Below are 24,516 nucleotides of genomic sequence, written 5' to 3'. Positions count from 1 at the left end.
CAGTTGAAGAAACAGACAAATACAGAATCAAAGCAGCAGAAACAAGTGCAATATAAAAGTAGTTTGGAATTATACAGAGTACAGCTGGTCAAAAACCACAAATTTCCCCACTCTCCACCCCCTTCCAAAAAATATTTGCCACCTGATTGCAAGAAAAATCCAAGATTTCAAAGTTTGCAGTGGAATGAAAATTCAAAAAAGCTTTTAATATCAAACATTTTGTTTTGGCAATACTTAATCATTTTGACATTTATAGTATATTTCAAAATGTATTTCATTTAAGTCAAAACAATTCAATATCAAACAGCTGGAAAAGTAATTTCAATTTTTCCCCAATGAAAATTTTGTCAAAAAAAACACATTCACACAAAATATTCAGTTTTAACTAAACTGCATATTTGATGCATAATTTTCCAAGGAAAATTTTGCAATTAGCTCTAATATCAACATGTCTCCTCTCATCTTGTACTTTCCACACAGTTCATAGACATTATGAATTCCAATAAACCTCTTTCAACAACATAAGTATTTAAAAATTGCTAACTGTATTACAACAGATCTTCCGACAATTTTAGATGGAGAAATAAAATGGTACTTTCCCCCTTGAGTTTTGAAACCAAGCAAGAAAACTGTCTGGAACTAATTGGGTCTAGAATTAGATTTCAGAAAGGAGCATACAGATGTATGGAAACAAAAATATAGCCAGACCGTCCTCACCTCACATTCCTGTTCTCTTGCTGAACAGGACTCACTGTCTCCCTCAGTGTCAGTTTCAGAGTCTTCTCCCAAACTTATCACACAAGTATATGAACATTGTTCTTGTTGCGGTTCCTGGATATAATCTCCACTATTTATCTCTGGGCTGTTTGAGCATATTTCAGTACCAAGGTTACTTATAAATGGGCAGTTGACAGAGTTCAGAGTTGTAAAAGTTCTTTGAGAACAAGGTTCAGGGCTCTCATTGAGACTGATACCTAACCATGGGCACTCTGATTTTTTTCCTGAATATATTGGTTCTGAGCATTCTTTTGCTGTTGCAGATGACAAACGCATTTGACAAGCAGTCTCTGTATTGTAAATGTCACTCCAGAAACCTTTGGCTAGGTGTTCAGCTACCTCTCTCTCCACGCTGCTTCGGTCACTAGTTGATGTAATGCTTATGTCTTCTCTAGCGCACAAATCAGACTTCAAAAGCAAATCATCTTGATTTTCACTGATTGGTTTATCATTCCTAACGACAGTACCTGTCACAGTTTTTTCAGCTACAACTGTGTTTTGCATACCACTGAAATTCAAGTTGCTGTATTGCTCATATGGGCCTAGAAAAGGCGCAGAACAAAGTTCATGAGGTGCAACAGAAGAGTTTTGGGGAAGAGAAACAGCATCTGTTTTCTCTGTAGGACATGAGATACTCTGAGACACAGACTCTCTCATCAATTCCTCTTCTTTCTCCCCACCTTTCTCCCCCTCTTCCATTTCTACCTGAGTCTCCTCACATTGTGAGACCAGCTGCACAGCTGTACACTCCTGAGCTTTTTGTATGGCATCATTAAATGATTCACTCTGATGAATGGATGTAGCTGATGTTACCTGATCATCTTTAATACTGCAGAGATTGGTTCCAGTATGGACTTTGTCACTCCCAAAAGCTTTCTGGAACTTCCTATATTTTGGGCATAGGGAAAACAAGCCAGAAACATTATCTTTTTCTAAATATGCAGGATCGCATGTTTGATTGGTATTGTCTTGGAGATGAGTACATACTTTTGCATTTTCTTCACCTTTGTTGAGCTTTGAATTAGGAGTTGCAGTGTATTCAGCTTCCAACAATTCCTCCACCTCGTCATCTATTTCCAGGTTCCCATCATCCACAAGGGAAATGTTAACGTTTGCTTTCTCACAGCGTGAGGTACAACATTTCTTTCTAGGGCATTCCTGCTGGTCTGCTTTACAGTCCAAAAACTTGAATTTGAGAAACTGAAAGCAAGATTCCTCAATATCATATACTCCCAAAAACTTTGCACACTTGCAAACTTCGGACACATTGTCTTTATTTAAAATAAGTCTGGCAGTATATGCAAACTGAAGCAAAGGAGCAAATCCTTTAAGTGTCACCTGTTTGGTTTAAAAAAAAAAAGAAAAAGAAAAAGAAAAAAGAAAACAAACGTTAGTATGGCTCATTTCTCGTTAGGCTGAGACTTGACACAAACCACAGTCCTGTCACTCTTATACAAGAAGTCAGTATGAAACGGACTCAAATCTTTCCCGCCCACTGACACGGGAGCTGCTTATCCTAGTCCTACAACTGTTTGCTGACGAAGTTTTGATGTCTGATCTGCCTGGGCTTAAGACAGATAATGGGGCCCCCAATCACAGGAACATTCCCTGCTCAGTCAGGTCAAACAGGAATCAATGAACAAACAGATCCAGTCCTGTGGGAAAATGGTGAGCAGAAATGAGGAAAGGAGAGAAGAAATTAACCAAGAGTTATATCTAGCCAAGCTCCCTCAAAAAATCCATCTTTTCACATGACAGAATTTTATTGTGAACCTTTTATAGCAGCGTTCCGCTTCACAGTGTTAAATAAACTGATAAAATTCCAATATATTACTATTACTCAAAGATTAAAAGTATCACTAGTCACTGTAGAGCAGTAAACAGATGCAAAAGCAGGATTAGATTTTCAGGTTTCCTTTCAAAACACAAGGTACTGCAGGATAATTTACAGGAAAAGTCACTACACTCCTGGCATCTAGCACACTCCTTTTTAAATGCAGCCACCATTATTCATTCACAGTCTAATGTGTCACCGACTCTGATATCAGTAATAATATGAATTTGGTCGTGACTCGTTATTTAACTTCTTTAGCATAGGGTATACCCTCCATCCCCGGTTCCTCCCATTAAAAGGAAATTTGATTTCTGTCCGAACAGATACCAAACTGACAAATTACTCTCAGTTTAATGACTCACTGGAATCTGGTCCAGTTCTGAAAGCTCCACACCCTATTACTACACACCCTATTTCTGCTAGGGATCTGAATCCTCTCTCAGAGCAATACAATACCCACTGAATACCACCCAAAAGAATCCAATAAGTTTTTTCTCTTCAGTTTTAATGCCAATCTCATACTCTTACTTCCCTAAAGGTTTAGGGACAGATTCTGCCTCCTTCTGCCAACCCTTCATGTTTAGTAGTCCCTTTTGATTTCAGTGAATCTGTTCATGGCATAAGGGACAACTTGCAGAATAAAGTATTACTCAGCTTAAAGGTGGCAGACCCCAACAGCGAATAAAATCAGGGTCTATTATACTCAATATGATTGGGATCACTATTTTAAACCAATCATAATGGTATGCTGCGGAGTATTCCAAACACATAGTGATACAGATTTTAGAGGAATCCTGAAACATCTTATGAAGTTTCAAACTATTTTGGAGCATGCTCTGAAGACAGCAGTGTACAAGATAGTTTGCATTTATGAAAAGATTGCGTACTTTCACTTACTCATGTGACACTGTTTATAAATCAACACACTAACTTAGCTCCAAACACTTGTAAAATCACTAGGGGAAAGAGGATGTCAACCTTCCCATCTTCAAATCCCAAACATATATGCAGTAATGGCAAGTAATTAAGTCTAACCAGTGACCTGATTTATTGAGTGTTAAGGCAGACTGTGTATATGAACTGAAATGGTGAATAATACAATGTATTCCAATAATACAATAATTCAAAGTATTCCCTTCGCGCACACAAAGCACAGTGATCTACAATACACCTCTACCTCGATATAACGTTGTCCTTGGGAGACAAAAAAATCTTACGTTATAGGTGAAACTGTGTTATACTGAACTTGCTTTGATCCACTGGAGTGCGCAGCCCCACCCACCCCGGAGCACTGCTTTACCACGTTATAGACAAATTCCTGTTAGATCAGGTGGCATATCGAGGTAGTAGTGTACCTTCAGCAGCATTTGAAGCCCACACCAGCTTGGGGAATATGAGAATTTAACATCTGTGCTGCACAAAATATTTTTCAAAACAGAAGTTACAATCCTATAAGCAAGCAATATTTATTTCATTTACAGCTTTTTAAAGAGATAATTTGATGTTAAATAGCTCATGTACATTCTCATTTGAGTGTCCCCCACATCCTTACACTGAATGCTTGATAAATGACAATTCTGAAGCAGTGATTTGTTCACCAATGAATTTCCCAGTTCCTAAACCACTTAATTTAAGATTATTAGTTACTTAAAGTTAACATCAGCCTATTGTAGAGCATAATTTAATGTAATGGTGTAGAAACATAAATATAGTGATGTACAGAAGTATGGCAATTAGTGCCACTCACCTCTTCTGGTAAAGTGATGAGAAGATCAGCATTCAACTGTCCCACAATTCTTGAAAGAAAATAGCTGCTGCAAGCTGCAAGCACAGATCGATGAGCCCGAAATCGCTGATCTTCCACTAGAATAGTAACATCACAAAGAAGATCTTGCTTTCTCTGATCATTGAGACTGAGTAGAACATTGGTACTGTGTACTGAAGACTCGTATGCAAAAACCACACTATTCTTCTCGCTTAAAGGCATTGTGTATCAGAAGTATTAGGGCTACTCTCAGTGGAAAACATTCTTCTATTCTTCAAACCTGAAAAGAAACATGAAAATGTATACAGTACATAAGTATATGATATAAGTCATAGTATTCTTAATGCTGAATTCCTAAGGGACAATTTAAGTTATACATATTTCACCCTTAAAAAAATAAGATTACTGTTTAAGTATCTAGATCCTACGCTAAACAAAATGCCAACAAATAAGACAGTTTAGATACTCCTTTTTAAGTAAGTTTCAAAATACACTCTTCAGTAAGCTTAACTTTAATTATATTATTTTCCTCTAAATAAATCCTGCTCCTACCACTCATGGAGGAAAAATACATTTGAGAACAGCATTTGAAAAACTATCACATTTGTTTTTGAAGATGCATGTTGATTAAAAGTGACAAATTTACCACAAAACTCTAAATACAGATACTTATTTCATGTCATAAAGACGTCTTCCTGACTGCAGCACTACAGAAATTGAAAGAGGAACAAGCTATAGAGGCTCGAGATCAAAGTTCATCAAGATACTACATAAACTGCTTTTGTTTGTTTAATGTGGTACACAAACAAATTCAAAGAAATCCTACAATATGCTACTTAAATACTGCAATACTGACTCAATAACTCAAAAAGCTACAAAGAGTCCTGTGGGCACCTTATAGACTAACAGATGTAGTGATCCCACAATAAAAAAGATGGAAATAAGATATGGAACATTTTGCAACTAGTTAGTTGGTTTGCGTGGCTGCTTGGTGGCCTTACAAGGAACATGCTTGCATTTTCAGAGAATAAGTGCTTGCATCATAAAGACACTAGAACCAAGCATCCTCACTGGCAGTCTCAAAAGAGGCACCTGAAAAAACAAGCTGAACAGCCATGGAAACAGAGCTACTATTTGATGCCCAGAGATGATCACCCAGAAGTCACAAAGCAGATTCACTTAAAAAATTTTGTATACATACATTATGATTACATAAAAAACGTCACTTCACATGATATTTTTTAACTTTTTTCCAAATGGGCTTGGAAAATAGCGACATTTTTATTAGAGCTGTCAAGCAATGAAAAAAATTAATCGCAATTAATCACACTTAATAGAATACCATTTATTTAAACATTCTTCGATGTTTTCAACATTTTCAAATATTGATTTCAATAAGAACACAGAATACAAAGTGTACAGTACTCATTTTATATTTATTTTTTATTACAACCAATACAAGTACTGTAGTGCAATCTCTTTATAATGAATGTTGAACTTACAAATTATGTGCAAAAATAACTGCATTCAAAAACAAAACAATGAAAAACTTTAGAACCTACGGGTCCACTCAGTCCTACTTCAGCCAATTGCTCAGACAAACAAGTTTGGTTATAATTTGCAAAAGATAGTGCTTCCCACCTCTTGTTTACAATGTCACCTGAAAGTGAGCACAGGCCAGCTACAACAGTGCCATGCAAAAGCATCACAAGGTATTTACATGTCAGACGCACTAAATATTCGTAGGTCCCTTCACGCTTCAACCACCATTCCAGAAGACGTGTCCATGCTGAAGACAGGTTCTGCTCGATAATGATCCAACGCAGATGGGACTGATGCATATTCATTTTCATCATCTGAGTCAGATGCCACCAGCAGAAGGTTGATTTTCTTTTTTGGTGGTTCGGGTTCTGTAGGTTCCGCACCGGAATGTTGCTCTTTTACGAGATTTGAAAGCACACCTCATCCCCCTCAGATTTTGGAAAGCACTTCAGATTCTTAAACCTTGGGTCGAGTACCGTATCGATCCTTAGAAATCTCACATTGGTACCTTGTTTGCATTTTTCCAAATCTGCGTGAAAGTGTTCTTAAAACAAACATTCACTGGGGTGATCATCCGAGACTACTATAATATGAAATACATGGCAAAATGTGGGTAAGATAGAACAGGAGACAATTCTCCCCCAAGGAGTTCAAACACTTTTTTTTTTTTTTTAAACAAGCATCATCAGCAAGGAAGCATGTCCTCTGGAACGGTTGCTGAAACATGAAGGGGCATATGAATGTTTAGCATATCTGACATGTAAATATTTGCAATTCCAGCTGTTCTCACTTCCAGGTGACATTGTCTGTTTTAGCAATTGGCTGAACAAGAAGTAGGACAGAGTGGACTTGTACGCTCTACAGTTTTACATTGTTTTGTTTGAGTGCAGTTATGCAACAAAAAAAAAAAATCTACATTTGTAAGTTACACTTTCATGATAAAGAGATTGCACTACAGTACTTGTACGAGGCGAACTGAATAATAGTATTTCTTTTATCATTTTTACAGTGCAAATATTTGTAATAGAAAATAGAAAATATAAAGTGAGCACTATATACTTGTATTCTGTGTTGGAACAGAAATCAATATATTTGAAAGTACAGAAAAACTACCAATTTAAAAGTATTAAATATTTTTGGATTTCTATTGTTTAACAGTGTGATTAATCACAATTAATTTTTTAAATCGCAGTTAAATTATGCGATTAACTCTAAAAAATTAACTGCAATTAATCGACAGCCCTAATTCTTATTTAATTGTTCAAAAATGCCTAATGTAAAAACAGCATTCTTTTTACGTCAACAGGCAAAATTCATCCTTAACTTCATATGCTGCTATGGAGTAATACCAGAAATACACATTGCTTAATATTTGGTTTATATGGTGGTTTGAGGGATACCCAGCAATAGTGAGAGGTATTGTATGTTTTTATATTCTCGGGGGTTGGTATACGGACAGTTCATTTACTTGTAATTTTATCATTGCACTGGCAATGTTTGCAAGATTCTTAGAGATTGAGATAGCTGTTTCAAAAATGAAATGTCAAGCATGCACTGTAATGACTATTCCTCTGTCAAGAAAAGATGGACCTAATTCCCCTTTACAACTAATCCATCTACCAAACTAATCAAGGTAACTAACATTTTCTTTCCACTCCACAGTTGATCTCTCTCCTTCTGTCCTTTCCTTCCCACTTTATTTATTTTCCCCCTCCTCTTCCCACCTCACTTTGTTTGCATGCGTTCTTTTCTTCTACACCCATTTATCACTGCTGTCTCATTTCCCCACATTGTGCGATCATTCTCTCTTCCTCTAATTTGCCTGTCTCAGTGTTGGATGACCAAAGGCTTTGTACAATAAAAATTGCACACATCTCCCAATATGCACACGTTCATATGTTTGAACACGCAGTTTCATCAAACCCAAAAAACTCCAAGCCTTTTCAAGTTCGTCTATAACATATTCTTCCATTATCCATTGTTATATTGATGTCACGAGACATTATTTTGTAGAAGTGTCACCCCTCCATCCCTGATGGGAAGAAACAGGAGTGAACTATAAGAGTAAAAGAACAATAGTTTTCAAAATATGGCCTTGATGCCAAAATTTGTTTAGACTGACATGACTGATAATGTTAATATCCCTGGGCTGAGAGAGAGATTCTGGGTTGGTGGGAAAGCTTCAGATTACCAGTAAATCAATATTTAAAGGAGTGCATGAATACAAGATTTAAAACACAACTTTAAGACTCGCAGAAGAGCTGATACATTCCATTTTCCTACAGATATTCCTAAATACTCAGGAGAGAATGTGTGTGGAGAAGAGGAGAGTACCCAAGGAAAACAGACACCAGATATCCTAGCCTCTCTGCCCCTTGTTATCTGCTCTCTTCCAGCATCTAGCACAGACCAAGTTCACTCATATGCTCCAGTCCTATCTCTATGCTATGTTTGTACATCCCACCTTCTTCAGAGACAGACTCCTGATGGAACACAGATGGTCATGGTGGAAGAAAGTTGTGAAGACAAGCTGGTTGATACCAGGCTGCCCAATTTTTTTGCAGACCATGACAATCTGTATTCAGCAAGTTTCTGCTAAACTGCACTTAAACGATGCTGGGACCAGAGTACGTCACATTTAGCTGACAAGGCTGAACACAACTTGTCCAGACATCTGCATTATGGCCAAGAGTGTCAGTTAAAGCTAATCTTGACAATTGTGTTCAAACACATCGAGTATTATAATGTACACAAGGTCACTGTCATTTAACTGTGGTAGAAATCCCTGCATTCCGTCTACTCTGCAGCCTATAGTGTTGGTTGCACTGCTGCCTAGAAAATTTTCTTAGTGCAGATACACTCTTAAAGTTAAGATACTTTAATCTACCTTCAAAGTCTGATGTTAGCCAGAGTAATATTTTCCCACTGGGGGATGCTATAAGAAGTCTGAAAGGTTTTGTCAACACTAGAGTGTGTGTGTGTGTTTTTGGAGGGGGGGAGGTGCTGGGTTGGGTTAGGTTAGGAAGGGGGTAATAGTATTAATACCAGTAAAAACGCCACAACCCAGTCTGTCAGCACGCAGTACGTCAGTGTTATAGTGGGAGGTTCTCCCTTCCCATTCCCCCCAAAAAACTAATCCAGACAACCTATTAATGAAAAATACTGAGATTATGCTTGCTATTTTTAACTAGTCAGCAACAGCAGTGAGGTATCAACGATACCAGTAACTAGAACCAGAAAGTTCCGCGGATTACACTTAACATTAAAGGGAAAGCCACACGTCCTTTATGACAAGCCTCCATAAAATTGGATCTTGAGAACATAAGAACCACCATACAGGGTCAGACCAAAAGTATCATCTATCCTAGTATCTGGTCTTCCGACAGTGGCCAATGCCAGGCGCTTCAGAGAGAATGAAAGAACAAATAATCAAGTGATCCATTCCCTGTCGCTCATTCCTAGCTCCTGGCAAGCAGAGGCTAGGGACACCATCTCTCCCATCCTGGCTAATAGCTACTGATGGACCTATCCTCCATGAACTTACCGAGGTCTTGTAGAAGCAAACAGCTACTGAAGAAAAGGAAGTAAAGTTGAGCACAGCACAGAACAGTTGGCTGGAAATTTTTCCCACAGCTGGAAGGGTATATCACCTCAACTGAACATCTACTACAGGGCCCTCATTTAGATAGTGACATTACTCCGTGAGATAAATAGGGTAGGATGAGGGAATAGATTCATACTACTGATGCTGATGTTGTTTGGCTGGAAACAATCTTCTGCAGGGCTGATTTTACAATCACGTAGTCTATTATTTTACATTGTGAAGGCCAACTTTGTGATACCAATCCTGCCTTGACAAAGAAAGTGAGGATTTTTAATACTACAGTAGAACTTCAGAGTTATGAACACCAGAGTTACGAACTCACTCGTCAACCACACACCTCACTTGGATCCGGAAGTGTGCAATCAGGCAACAGCAGAGAACAACAACAAAAAAAAAGCAAATACAGTACAGCACTGTGTTAAACATCAACTACTAACAAAACAAAGGGAAAGTTTAAAAAAGATTTGCTAAGGTAAGAAAATTGTTTCTGTGTTTGTTTCATTTATATTGAGATTGTTATGCATTTTTCTTCTGCATAGTAAAGTTTCAAAGTTGTATTAAACCAGTGTTCAGTTGCAGACTTTTGAAAGAACCACAATGTTTTGTTCAGAGTTATTAACAAACTTAAATTCCGGAGGTGTTCCTGAGGTTCTACTATACATCAATTGTGAAAAATAGCAAGAACTGCAAAAAAACCAAAAAATTAAAAGGTAAGAAGTTTTTCACGTCAGGTTTTCCATGAATATAGCTCATGCCATGGCTGTAAAGCCTGAGCAGTCTTTTTTTTTTTTTAAATGTGAGAAAGACCTCAAACTAACATCCTTTTAGATTTTAAAAAACAACATACACATTATTTCAGATAACCAAAACAAGTTAACTACTAATTCTTTGCAACAGTTTACATAGGAATTATGAAATACATAGGGCCTCTTCTTTCCAGTCCGTCTCCCCCCCCCCCCCCAGTAATTTACCAGTGTTTATTACCACAGCAAAAAAAACAGGTGAAAATAAGTGCAAAACCCTATTAATTTTTCTGGGTAAATACTGAGGTTTATTTTGGTGGACGGAAATACAGGTGAGGAAGTATTAAGTAGATTAATGCTTTGAATTCCGTTCATCAGTGTGGCTTGCTGCAGAACTAAAACAGAACTCAAAACACAAGGCCACCTCTGAGTTTAAGAAAACAATACATCTCTAATCCCCAAATAAAATTTTATTTGAACAAACAGCTTACTGTTATAGATTTAGAACTATTAGCCTATAAATATTTACATTTAATAATTGGGCCACGCCACTTGCAGTGCACACCCTCAACTTCATCCTTGTCTCCTGTTTTGTTTCTTTAAAACTTTCAAATACTTTCTTGTGTTCTGAAACATTCTGATACAGATTTTTGTTTTCTTTCCATTTGTGTGTGTCAAATCTTTAAACAGCATCTGCTACCAGCTTGAAATGAGTACATGGTTGGTGTGAGATTCATCAGTACATTCAGATGCACACGCACTTTGGTGCTTGTGTGCGTACCTGTTTGTTTACTGCGTGTATCTTCTAGACTAATATATAGCCTTACTTCAACAGACAGCTTTGCATATACACACAGATTAAAGTATTATCATAATACATATTATCTCATGTAATATATTGTATTTTCCTAATAAAACAAGTTATTTTTTATATATTTGAATGATACAAATGTAAGGGAAAAATTGGAAAAAAATGAATACTTTTTGTAAAATCCAGGAATTTCAGTAAAAACTGGTTTAAACTGAAAATCAAGGGGCTTAGAAATATATAATTTAATTATTGTAATGTAATTTAAGTTAATCATTAAATTCCATCCTACCTGAGGAGTCATGCCATACAAAAATGTATACACCATTAAGTGTAAAACTCAAATAAAGCAAGTAAATTAAAATTCCATGCTTCTATGTTCCTAACTCATCCCACTGATCCTACATATTATAGCGCAGAGACAAATGGTGGGTGAGCTTGTATACAGTACCCAAAGGTCTCAAGGGCACAGCAAGGAACTAAGAATACGACAGCAAGCTAAAAAAAAGTGAAACGCAAAACTGAAAATAGTTAAGATTTGATTGCTAGGTGAAAGCTCACACAAAACTAGTTGTGTCTAGAGAGGATGGTGAAGTAGGTACAAACAGCATTAAATTATAAAGCAGTTTTTTAAATTGCTTTTTCCACCCTCCCAAATGAAATCCAAATGCACTCACTCTGCCTGCTTCAAATGTAACCAAGATTGAGACAATATATACATCAGAAATCTCAACCAAGGTTTCTCTCAATATGAATCCATTCCAAGATCTATCTAGTCCAGTTAAAATATTCCCTCCTTCATACTAGAGAGGACAAAAAAGACCGTTACGCATATGCAGATAAGGATAGTCTCCACCCTATGACCAAAATGCATACAAGATGATTTCAAACCTCTCCCCACTTTTATGTTTAAAGTCAGCAGTGAGCTGCCAGCACTGCTTCTATCACAGTGTTTAAGTTTGGTCCCTTCAGTTCATGTTAGTTTGTGTAAACAATTCAGGTGCGTTCAAATCAAAGTTTTAAATCAGCACTTTCAATCTAACTGATTTTTTAATTTGTCACTGACAAGCTACTCCTTAAAAGAACTCAAAATAAAGTAAGTTCTTATTTCCATTTTTTAAATTATTTTTAAGCATGAAACCCAGATTTTGAAATGTTTTAGATGCATAAAATACAGGAAACTGTACCCGGAATTTCAAAGTTTTCAAGAACGGACAGTTTCTTTTCTTTTAAAATTGCTCTAGTTAGTGAAATGCTTCCTCCTTGTTAAGTCTAAACAATGGCATATAAGAAAACAAAAGGAAAAGAAAGCACAGAACCACAAATGCTCATGGAAAATAACTATGTCAAAACAGGAAAAAGAGTAAACAAAATATACAGATAAAGCAGTTTCGAGAGCTAAAGACAAAGAGCAAAATGATTGCTATCTTATTGTGGTTTTTCAGCTGAGAAATTAGGGTGCTTCCCCCAGCACAGGCTTTAAATATTTGTCTAATAAATCATCCATTCTTCTCTTATGTTGGAGCTCAAACACATTATTAGTGACCATACAGCTGTACTACCATGTCCTTGTGTTTGTACATGCATCTGCAAATCCACCATATTCTCTGACATATACTAGACCAGGGGTCCGCAACCTATGGCACGTGTGCCAAAAATTGCACGCGAGCCGATTTTTAATGGCATGGTGCTGGCTGCTAGGACTCCAGTGTGTTGTTAAAAATCTTGCCCAGCCCAGCCTGCTCTCCTCTGCCCTCCACTCCCCTCACGGGGGCAGGGAGCAGAAGCATGGTGTGCGCACAGGGTGGGCAAATGGCCCCACTCTCCCCGTGCAGCAAGCCGTGGGGTCCACGCTCCCAGGCTGGAGTGCCCAGCTAAGCGCAGCAAGCCGCCAGCCCCGCCCCTGCCAGCCCCCCTCCCCTGGAGCCCTGCCGCTGCGCGCGCAGCACTCTGGGGGCTGGGGCTGCGCACTCTGCTTGGTGGTTCATGGTAAGGGGTACGGCGCTGGAGGGGTTGGATAAGGGAGGGGGCAGTCAAGGGACAGAGAGCAGGGTGGGATCCTGGGCAGGGTGGATGGGGAGGGGGGGGGGTCTCTGGAGGGGGCAGTCAGGGAGCAGGGAGGGGTTGGATGGGAATGGGAGTCCAGGGATCTGTCAGGGGGTGAATAGGGGTCAGGGCAGTCAGGGAGCAGGGGGAGTTGTATGGGTCGAGAGTTCTGGGGGTCCTGTCAGGGGGCAGGGAGCGGTTGGATAGGCATAGGAGTCCTGGAGGTCTGTCTGGGGGATGGCGGGGTGGATAAGGGTCGGGGCAGTCAGGGAACAGGCAGGGGGTGGGGTCCTAGGGAGGCAGTCAGGGAACAAGGAGCAGGGAGGCTTAGATAGGGGTGGGGTCCTGGGGGCAGTTAGGGGCAGGGGTCCCAGGAGGGGGGAGAGGTTGAAGGTTCTGAGAGGGGGCAGTCACCCAGCCCTCTGCCCTGAGCCCCGCATACCCTCCAGGCCCCTGCCCTGAGCTCTGTACCTCTCTCATACACACCCAGCCCTCTGCTTGACTGTTTCACGCCTCCCACCATGACCCCAGCCCTGACTCTGGTACCCCACCACATACCCAGCCCCCCCTCTGCCCTGACTCTTGCACCCCTCCCACATCCCCACCCTGAGCACCAAACAGGAGCTCCTGCACCCGCACCCCCACCCCCACATTCCCACCTGCACTCCTCATATCAAATGAGAGCTGCCCAGGTAAGTGCCCCACACCCAAACCTCCTGCTCCAACCCCCGAGCCGCCTCCCTCTTTCTAACTCCTGGCCAGACCCTTCACCCCCAGCCCTGTGCTCAGTGCACTCCCACTCTCAGCTCAGTGCAGACAGAGGAAGAGAATGGGCCAGAACCAGTGAGAAGGTAGGTACCCACTGTACGTGGGCAGGGCCGGGACCCAGAAGTGGGCTGAGCGGATCCGGCAGCCAGGATCCCGGCTGGCAGGAGCCGGCAGATAGAAACCCTGAGCAGCAGTGGGCTGAGCAGCTCAGCACACTGCCGGCTGAGATCCCAACTACCAGCCCCGCACAGCCTGCTGCCAGTCTGGGGTTCTGGCTACCAGACCCTGGCCAGCCGGGGTCTGGGCTGCACCTGCTGCTGGCCTAGCAGAACAGAACCCCAGACCAGCAGTGAGATGAGCAGGCCGGTGGCATAAGGTCAACATTTTAATTTAACTTTAAATGAAGCTTCTTAAACATTTTGAAATCCTTGTTTATTTTACAATACAACACTAGTTTAGCTATATAAAATATACAGACTTAGAGAGAGCCCTTCTAAAAACGTTAAAATGTGTTACCGGCACACAAAACCTTAAATTAGAGTGAATAAATGAAGACTCGGCACACCACTTCTGAAAGGTTGCCAATCCCTTTGCTGGATCCAAAGACGGCAGTTTTCAGAAGCGATGTTAGGATAATATTTTGTTTTAGTATCCAAGGATATTTAAGAATTGCCCTTCCTTGAAAAGGGATCATCTGGGGAGCGTGAACAGCTCCACAGTAGACTTTTAAAAGGTAATGAGTCAGCAGGCATTAGTCTACTTTAGGGGAAAAAAAGCAAAGTTTTTTTAAATTTTGATGTTTATGGTGTATCTGTCTTTTAAGAGAAGTATATGGGGCTATTAAGTTTTTCTGCTTAGTGACAGTCTTAGACATGTCCCCCCCAACAATCCATAAATGAGCAAGCAAAGCATGAACAGTAGCCAAATAGAATGGACAGTGCCGACAGTTTATTTCATTATTTCAAAAGTGAACTTTTAAAGTCTAAATCACAATATCCCTTCAAATGATAAAAAGCTAGAAGCTTATTTTAAAACTAAATACCTGAGTAATAAACACTAGAAATTAGGAAGCTGATAATTTTACAGTAATATGAGGTTCTCTTATAAGCTAACACATAATCTGGTATAAATTATTTTAATTGGCTAAGTGGCCAAATGCACCAGATAAGAAGAAAGAGTATGCAAGCTATTCCCTTGCAATACTGTTACAGTTAGGTCTGCAAAAAAATTTCCCTATGAGATAAACAGGCCCTTCCCCTCCACCCAAATAAAAATAGAAAGAAACAGATGCTGTGTGAGAACTTGCTACTAAATATGAAATTTCCATCATGTCTCAGTTATAAAATGAAACACTGTCTTCAGTGCTATAACAGTGTCAAGGCCCTTAGCCCAGAAATTTTACATAATTTTAGTGTGGTATGTTCTTTTGGGAAATATGGTTCTGTGTACATACTTTTATTTCACCTCTCCAGCATATTTTGATACTACACTACAAGTGATATTTTTGGTTCCTTTAAGTGCAATTCTACTCTGAAAAGTTGACAAAATGTAAATCTAAGCTCCACGTTTTCTTTCATGGATTTCCAGATCAAAATACTTAGCTTACAAGTAAAAATAGTTTTCCATCTTAAACCACCAGCCTTGCAAGCTTATCCTGCGTTCTCAAAGTCCAGCTTGGTTGTCTGTTTCTTGTTCATCACCACCACTATAAAGATTCTGCACAGCAAATTATATCTGTGACATCTGTGCAATCCCAACACCTTCAGTGGATCTCTACATGTGTAACCTGAACTCAGTAAACATCTCTATAAAGATACACAAGAATGCACGCTATTTTAACAGTGTTGGCACTGCACTGCTAACATAAGTTAAAAGGAACACAAAATAATTTCTCTCTAAAGTAAACAGATATTGCCAAAAACACACAATGGAAAGATCTGAGTAAGAAAATGGGTTTAAAAAAAACACAACCCAACAGCAACAGCCACCTCAAGTCACTTTTCAAGGCAGAAAAAGCCTATCAGATCTATAGAAGAATTGTGTGTTTCTGGTATTATTCTTATTAAAACAAATAATTCATCGGTTTAAAGTTTTACACATCTGTATTGTAATAACTGTATTACATTGGAATGCTTTAAACAAAGTTACATTTTAAGATCGGAATAGGTTAGTGGTAACAGACAGCAAAAGTTACAGGTACTCACAATTCTTGTAAAAAAAAAAAAATAATAAAAAAAATAATCACTGGAGTCCTAGGCCAAGTCTACATTAGAAGTGCTTTGCCAATATAGCTCCTAATATGCACAATGCACCAGCAAAAGTGCATTTTTGCAGATATAGCTTAATCCAGCCACTCCTCCCCACCCAGCCCCACCAAGAAGGTGTAGAGAAACTATATTACCATATACATTACAGTGCAAGATAACTACTAAATGAGTATAAAGCAAGTTAGTCTCAAAGCAAGCCTCAAACAAATACAAGAGTTCAGCAGTATTGTGTATGAGGTATTTTAGTTTGTCAGTCTTTTCATAGCAAAAAACTCCTTCTGCATCAAGTCTTCCTAGCAGATCATCCCAAGAACTCAGAACTTGAGATGCCATGATTCAGTTTTCTCATGAGTCAGAGAAATATACTGGATTAGAATAGAAAAGGTGGCATCATAGTGATATGACCAGACTCATTCTGATCATCTTTTTAAAAACAAAAGAACCTGAGCCTTGCATACTCTGTGACAGCTGAACTTACTATTAGATCCATTTCTCAGTAAAGAGTTGTGCCTCAGAAAGAACTTTCTAGCCCTTATGGCAGCAGAGAAAACCCTGAAAGTGTTAGCCTGTACAAACTGGTGCAATACTAGAGTCTACAGGCAATCTGAAACACAATAGGCAGGAGGTATGAATGATACATGTATCTCAATGATGTAAGCTTTAAACCTAAAAAAGACAGTTTAAATGTCACCACTGTTCACTATTTCACTGTTGGTCATTTTAATAAAAACATCCAACAAGTGTGCTTACCCCACAATCCTTAACTGCCTCCCACACCTCCAAACTGCTCTCTACTCAACTGTCAGCACCTCCAGCTTCTCCATTTGTGTTGTCCATACAAAAAGCTTTAACACACCAAACACCGGAAGTATGGAGAAATCATAAGATCAATTTCATATACTACCATAATAGACATGAGACACTCTATTGGTTATGTTATTTCACTTAAATATTAAAAACCTACTTTTTATAGTGTAAATGAAGCAGCTGCAGAATTTCCCATGTACAGCACCAGTGTTTCAAAACACTGGAATCTTGCCATAGAATTTAGGTCTAGGTTGCCAAGTAGTCTGAGGCCTTAGCTAATACCAATCCAACAGACCACATTTGTCTTTACTAGTATAGGATTAGTATGATAGCTGTATACATTTCATCAACTTTCTCAGCTCTAATCAGGACACTTGCTATCTTCATAGGAACTAGCTGGGAAAGCACGTGCAAGCTTCTTTCACCAATGTATGGAGAATGCTCAACTTGCCAGAAGAATGTTTTCTTGGCACCAAGAGCAGCTTCTTGTTTAACCAGATGGTAAACAAATACACTTCTGAGGTCCCCAAATGGAGAAAGATCTGAACCACCATTCTCAGATTCAGGAATTAGTTACAGATGTGTTTTCCACCAGTCAGCTAACTCTGTGAGCATGCTTTCCTTTACCTCTAAATCTGGGGCCACCAGACATTTCCCCCTCAAAACAATCCCCACGCGCTCACCTGCAGAACTTTCCAACACAGCAAGCATGACTCTGTTTCTTCACAATCTGTGTAGAACATGATTACAATTATCCATTTTAATTAGTACCACATTTGGGATACTAATCCTTTGTGATAAGCAGGATAAGTCACACCTTCTGAACGCTTATGTGCAGTTAACCTCTTCAGGAACTCTGCACGAACTGCATAACTAAGATAGAATGATTCTAGTAACTGCAATATGATCTGATTTAGAGCTCTTGAAGCAGTTTCATTTGTCCACTGTGCCACAAAGACAGTAAGGCTGTCATTCATCACTTGAATAGACAGAGTGTGGGACTTGTAGCCATTAGTAGCTGCTAATACAGACAAAGGTGGCCTGCATCACTCTGCATGTAACTAATGTTTGCACCTTGACAAAGTTTTAAGTTCTTACACAGTTAAAAGATAATGTCATAATCAGATAGGGCAATAGATCCGGAGACAAGAAATCCGGGTTCCATTCTTGACTCGGACATTGAGCTGCTATTCAACCTTAAGAAAGTCACTATACCTACCTCCATTTCCTCATCTGCAAAATAGGGATGATACTTATACTTCTCTTTCTTTAAGAAAAAAGCTTTGAAATCTACAGATGAAAAGAACTAAGCTATTTACTACAATTAAGAGAACCAATGTGGCTACTTGGCAGTTCAATAAGAAGATAGCAATAGATTTTAAGTAACAGTTTTATATCTATGCCCTTTCCCCCAACTCACTCTCCTTTTATGGATACAGAGTTATGTTTCAGATGGATGCTTGCAGTAGTTAAGAGTTGCTGATTCACGATGTTATGCTGACAAGGCATGAACAAGCATTCTGTTTTTGTTCATCTGTACTCTGAAAACATTTTTAAAGGAACCAGGATGATTTTTAAAGAACAAAACTAAGATAGTATTAATTTGCTTTTTTTCCCCCAACATAAAACAAAAGAAGCAGTTACCTCATCCATAAAATAAGAACAAAATTGTATTCTTTGAGTCACTAGTCAAAGCATCTGGCACAATACTAACATTGTACTTCAATTAATTAATTATATAATTTACGTAATTTCTGTAAGAGCTTATTAGGTCATCTAGTATGTCTCTATGCCGACCCAGGATTATCATCACAGTATTATTTAGAGCTCCGCTGAATAGAAATTAAGTAGTCGGGGGCCAGCAAAATCATTTTTTTGTCTTAAAATCCATGGGATTCTGAAAATAGACTTGGAATTGTTTCAATTTGCCTTCTGTTTTGGTTTTTTAAAGTTTTTAGGATTCACCATGTCCAGGTTTTCTTAGAAGTTATGTGAGCTAACAGTTTACCTTTTCAAAAAATGAAAGCCACGATTCCCATGCAGTGATAAGACTCTGGAAGCTGAAACTTTAAGGGAAAAAAAACACACAAAAAAAACCCCCACTAAAATCAGGCAAGTTTTCAACAATGAATAATGCAGTTCGCACATTATTTCCCCAAAGTAGAATATTCTAAAGCTAGAAAATGTTTCCATTACTAAACCTAATTTCTCCTTATCTTAGAGCATGTTTGACTCACTTGTTACCCAACATTAACTGTTTGGGTCAGGGCCAGTAATAGCTTTATTATGTTTTTCTGGGTAGTAGTTTTAATTTTAAACATTTTAAGGTTGGGCATGGGATTTAGAAGTCCCCACTCCTATCTTCCATCCCCCACAAATTCTTACCCTGATAGCATTCAAAAGAAATTCTTGTGAAAAACAGTGCAATTATAGAGACACCTATCATGGGCATAGCTCACATTTCAAGAAAAACCTAAAAGCACTGTAACAGTCTGACTTTCTAAAAGAGGATTGGGATGGACCACAATAAGTCAATTTAGGGTAAGAGTGAAATTGTTGTAACATGACTTATGTGAAATCCATGAAGCAGATCACATGGTCACAAGGTTGCATCTTCTAAACTTCTGCCCACCTTCAAACACCATTACTTTATACTCACAAAGAAGTGCCTCACATTGAGACAAGTTCCAGAATAAACAGTCACATTTATGAACACTTCCAGGGTTAGAGAAAAAAATATTCTTAAATTTTTATATAAGTTTTCAGGTTCACTATTTAACAGTTTACTGTCAGCTCTTGGCTTTATTTAAAAGGTAAAATCCTTCACCTTTACCCTCAAGACTTAGAAGCTATGCAAACTCGTTCCCTCCAAAAAGTGTGAATTGTTTCATATATTTTAGATTTAAATCGTTTCATTTCATTTCTTAATTCTTTAACATTGTTTAAGTATGGAAAATGACATGCAATGGCTTTAAACAGAGCCCTAAGGATTTTGTTAGTTGATTAGTACTGGGGAAACTGTTTGAATACATACACAGGTGTACAAACATGTATAATAAAACAGGGAACTAACAGTGCAGAATTCTTATACATTAATTACTAATCTGAGAAAGAGCCAAGAGTCATAATGAAGGATTTAACAGAAGCAGTTACATTTGAGAAACAATTTTGAAATACTTGATCTAAAAATCCAACCCTGCCCACTTTTATATTCAATTGAAAAAGCTTTTCAAATAAACATTTACAAAACTGAAATAAGTTTTCAGAGAGTAGACTGAAAAAAAAATGTAAAAGTAAAAATTTTAAAGATTTCACCTCAGTGAGGACAGAGGCATAAATAAATTTGACTACAATGTGCAGGACACAGGGAAGGGAAGATAGTCTTGTGGTTAGGCACAGGACAGCTACTCAGGAGACCTAGCTTCAATTTGCAGCTTAGTCACCCAGACTCCATGTGCGACCTCAGGCAAGCCAGTCTCTCTGTACCTCAGTCTTGGCATAGAAAATATGGATTAAACTTTCCTACCTCATATGAGGCCTGTGAAGAAAAGAGTCATTTATATTTGAAAAGCTCTCAGCTATTGTAACCTATGTACCTACCACAGGTATATACACATCAATTGATATACCATCTGATATGATATGATCTGCTCATAAAGAAATGACCCAATGGAAAAGGAAAACAGGTCTGATTTTCAATTGTGTTGTCTTAACATGACTGAAAAGACCTCAACGCACAACAAGATGCAGACTAACATCTGAAGACGTTAGCAGGCCACATGATACCCTACAAGAAGCTAGGCTATGTCTTCATAGCAGAGATAACTTTAATTATCTATGCTCAAGTTACTCGTGGCAAGTTGGGTGTGTATTCCGTAGCAAAAGGGGTAGGAAAAGGGATATTGTTAACTCATGTCAGCTAACATGCAGTAACTAACACAAGGTAAAATCCCAGTGAAAGCTAAGCAATTTGTAGTAATCACACAAGTTAGCTGGTTGAAGTAAACGCTAGGTTCTCCCATTGGAACCTAGACCTGCTAACTCACATGAAAACTAAAAACTACTGTGTGTTACCTAATGCGAGTTCAGAACAAGACTTTCCCTAGTGAAGATGAGGCCTTAGCCTAAATGGAGTGAGAGTGGCCACAATGTAAAACAATATTAGAGTTGTATCCACACTGGCAGTGCACTCATTTGTGTGTGAAACTAGATTTCTGGGGGCACATCCCATGGTTCTTAGTGCTGTAGTAAATTGAGCCACTCTAAGAATTCTTTCTTGCTGGTATTTTCTGCGCACAGGGTGGGAGATGAGGAACACACTGGAGGACTAGCAGCACTTCAGTGGTGTTAACACACTCTGTAGGGTGGATGCAAACTAACAGCTGACGAGTTGCCATCATTCAAGTTTTAGCCTATTCTCCCCTCCTCAACCAATCAACTCAAGCTAAAAGCACCACAGCAGCTGAGTTAAGGGTAATCATGTGTGGCCAAGACCTGCAGTAACTCTACAGCAAATACAGGCTCAAAAAGATTCTTTCCACAATCACAACAGCTACAGATTAAAAAAAACCAACCAGTAAAACTGAAATTCTGGAAAACAACTAAGAGGCCTTTCCACACATATGCCTAGCTAGCATGCCCCATGCATTGGGAAAAACTGGTGCAGGATATACCAAAAAGTGTGTGTGGGACTCATGTGAACATAAATTTCCTGAATTTACGTAACAGGAAAGAAGAATTCTGCCTATTATAATGTCATTAATTTTGGAATAAGATTACTTGAGACTCGATCCTATCACTCATGTATGAAAACACCCCTTTCACACCCACAATGGTGGTGTCATGTTAGACTGGGCAACAAAATATAAGGACAGTTTTTACACTGGGTGATTCCAACAGCAGCAAATGATAAGGGCAACAATCTAACACATGCTGACCCCAATAGCCACAAGCAATTTCTGATACTTTATACTAAAACCAAATTAACAGCCTAAAATATTCCCCCATTATGAAGTGCTTGAAATGTTTAGCATCAACCAATGTATTAACTAGGTCCCCAAGCTTGCAAACACTCGTACACATGAATAGTCCAAATTAATTCAGTAAAATTACTCACATACACAATCATTTACAGGATTGGAGCCTAGACATTTAAACATACACAGTTTAAAACAATATTAAGATTGACAAATCCACAAAAGCATGAAAATTTATATTGAATTTAGTGTGCTATGGGAATTTCAAACCTATGTTTGTTTTTGACTATGGCAATGATTTTGAACAGACAACTACAGCATTACTTCAGAGTTCAGGGGAGCATAATCACTCTTAGGGTATGAATACGCAGCAAAGAAATCCATTGTGCTGAGTTGCAGTGCCTGGGTCAATTGACTCCAGCTGCTGGGGCTCACCTTGCAGGGCTAAAAATAACAGTGTGGTGTTCCTTCTGGGGCTGGAGCCTGGGCTCTGAGACCTGTGCCTTCAGTGGGTTTTTCTTTGTGAGAGTTGTGTAAGCATAACTTGGGGTTGTCCCCTGGCATGGACTAACTTTCACTACCACCATGCTCTTACTTTTCATCCACATATCTCAAATGCTTATGTCAAACTTTTTTCTCTTTCATCTTTGATATGTTTTGGAATTGTATAATTGCTCATAATTGATCAAAACAGAAGAAAAAAATGACAGACTCTAGCACTTAGAAAGCTGCAGTGCTGTATGAATTTGAAATTACTACAATATCATGGTGCCAAAAATGCCAATACATGTCCTCTAAATGCTAATTTAGCAGTGAAATTGGTGGTGATTCCCCCATAATTCTCATTTTCAATTTTATTTTACATTGTCCTTCACATGCTAGGCATTTCACAGTATAAATAAAATGTACATCTCCCCAGCAAAGTCTAAAATGAATCCTCCTGGGCTACTACAACTGATGACAGATACTGTAATATTCAGATTTAGGATTTGTAGAAGATATTTTATCATCAAAACCAAACAGTTAATCTCAAATTATTAACACTGAGGGGCTCCTTTGTTTTAAAGAGGAGAGAGATTTTCTAGTGTTCGGGCGCGCCTAATGTGCCTGGAGCACACAGGCATGTGCACATGCAGAAGGGAAAAGATGAATAATCAGATGCCAGATTCTGCAAGAGAGCAAGCGGCGTGCTGACTGCGCCGAAGCCAGCTGCTGTTATCTGCCAGAGTTCAGTGGAAAAACCTGAAGACACAAAGCCACGCGGGCGGGGAGAGGGGGCAGCTTCTATTTACCTTTCCCCACACGGGCCCCGACGGCTGCACAGAGCTGCTCATCTCGCCGAGCTAACAAGCAACATCTCAGCCGCTCGGCCCCGCACGGCTTCCCCCAGCTTAACTGTCCGGGACAACCCCTGCTCGCTCCGGGCAGTCGCGGGCCCAGCAGGCCAGCGCTGGGGCAGCTGTCCTGGCGCATTGGCCGTATCTCTGCCCGGGTACCAGAGGAAAACACAGTCCCTCCCGCCTCTGCTCTCCCCACCGAGCTCCCCTCCAGCCGCGGCGCACGGACGGGGCACCCCGCAGTCCCCCCAGCAGGAGAACCAGCCTGGGGCCGCCCCCAGCGGATCTCAAAGCGCTGCGCAGAATGGCGTGACCTGCGGTCCCCTAGCGACAGCGCGCGCTCCCGTCTCCCGCGCCTGCGCGCACGGGGAACCCCCCCCGCGAGTGGCCGGTACCCGGGACAAGCACGGGCAATCCCCCCACCCCCGCCGCCGCGCGGGACACCGACGCTCACTGCCCCTGCGCGAGCCCAGCAGCACCAACCCCCTCCGCTGCCACCCCCGCGCGCCGCAGCTGGCTCACCCCAGCACCCCCCTGCTCGTCTATCGCCGCCGGTCCCGCGAGCACCGTCACCCTCGGCCAGCCGGGCAGGCGCTTCCTCCCCACTCCCGTCCCTGGCTCGGCTACCCCAACCCGCGGCGATAAGAATCAGGTGACTCGCAACAACATTACCCAGCCTTCCTCCTCCACCTCCACCTCCCACCCCACTCGCCGCCCGCTGATTGGACACAGTGGTCCCGCTTGACGCTGTGACGCCTACGTCGACTGCACCGCGCGTGCGCGTGTGGAACAATTGCCTCGCCTTCCTTGGGCTCCGGGGGGTTGGGCAATGGCCCCTGGGAGGCGCGAGCGTGGCCGTTGGGCTTTGGAACGTTCTGCTTCCCGCCCCCCGGGCTCGGGGCATGGTGGGGGAACAGAGTGCCCTGGCGGAGGGGCGGGTGCTGTCTTGGGGGAGAGTTAAACCCAGAGCCCAGCGCCCAGCGCCCAGCGCCACTCTTCTATAGCCACGGCCTCACGGCCTGCTGTGCCCATCACCCTGGAGAGCCGGCACAGCGCCCTGCTTACGCATGCGTGGACCCCCCCCCCCCCAACAGCGTGGGATTGGCAGTGCCACCTGCCCTGGTTGTTCCAGGCTTGTGCTTTTTTTCTGAGGAAACTGTTCTGGGAAACCTGTAAAGGTTTTCAATACACGTTGCCAGTTGGCCAGTTTTGTGGGCTGGTTTATTCCAGGATTGCTGTACC

General features: G+C 40.4%; 1 protein-coding gene across 3 annotated transcripts in view; it reads right to left on the bottom strand.

Annotated features, from left to right (window-relative positions):
- The window catches only part of BACH1 (BTB domain and CNC homolog 1), a 50,319-nt gene extending 26,338 nt beyond the window's left edge, over positions 1-23,981 (bottom strand). Inside the window, exons 1-4 of one of the 3 annotated variants that reach the window (XM_032779714.2) lie at positions 23,797-23,949; positions 18,970-19,027; positions 4,359-4,656; positions 718-2,115 (exon numbers count right to left, since the gene is read on the bottom strand). In XM_032779714.2, the coding sequence (XP_032635605.1) occupies positions 718-2,115; positions 4,359-4,598 (1,638 nt within the window). In that variant the 5' untranslated portion in view covers positions 4,599-4,656; positions 18,970-19,027; positions 23,797-23,949. Of the gene's footprint in view, positions 1-717; positions 2,116-4,358; positions 4,657-18,969; positions 19,028-20,378; positions 20,500-23,796 lie in introns of those variants that run through there. The other 2 variants (XM_075073363.1, XM_032779713.2) reach the window with 2 other exon arrangements.
- Positions 23,982-24,516: the final 535 nt, after the last annotated feature.

This window comes from Chelonoidis abingdonii, chromosome 1, assembly GCF_003597395.2.
Source record: "Chelonoidis abingdonii isolate Lonesome George chromosome 1, CheloAbing_2.0, whole genome shotgun sequence".
Taxonomy (NCBI): domain Eukaryota; kingdom Metazoa; phylum Chordata; order Testudines; family Testudinidae; genus Chelonoidis; species Chelonoidis abingdonii.
This window is presented reverse-complemented; position numbering and strand designations above follow the sequence as displayed.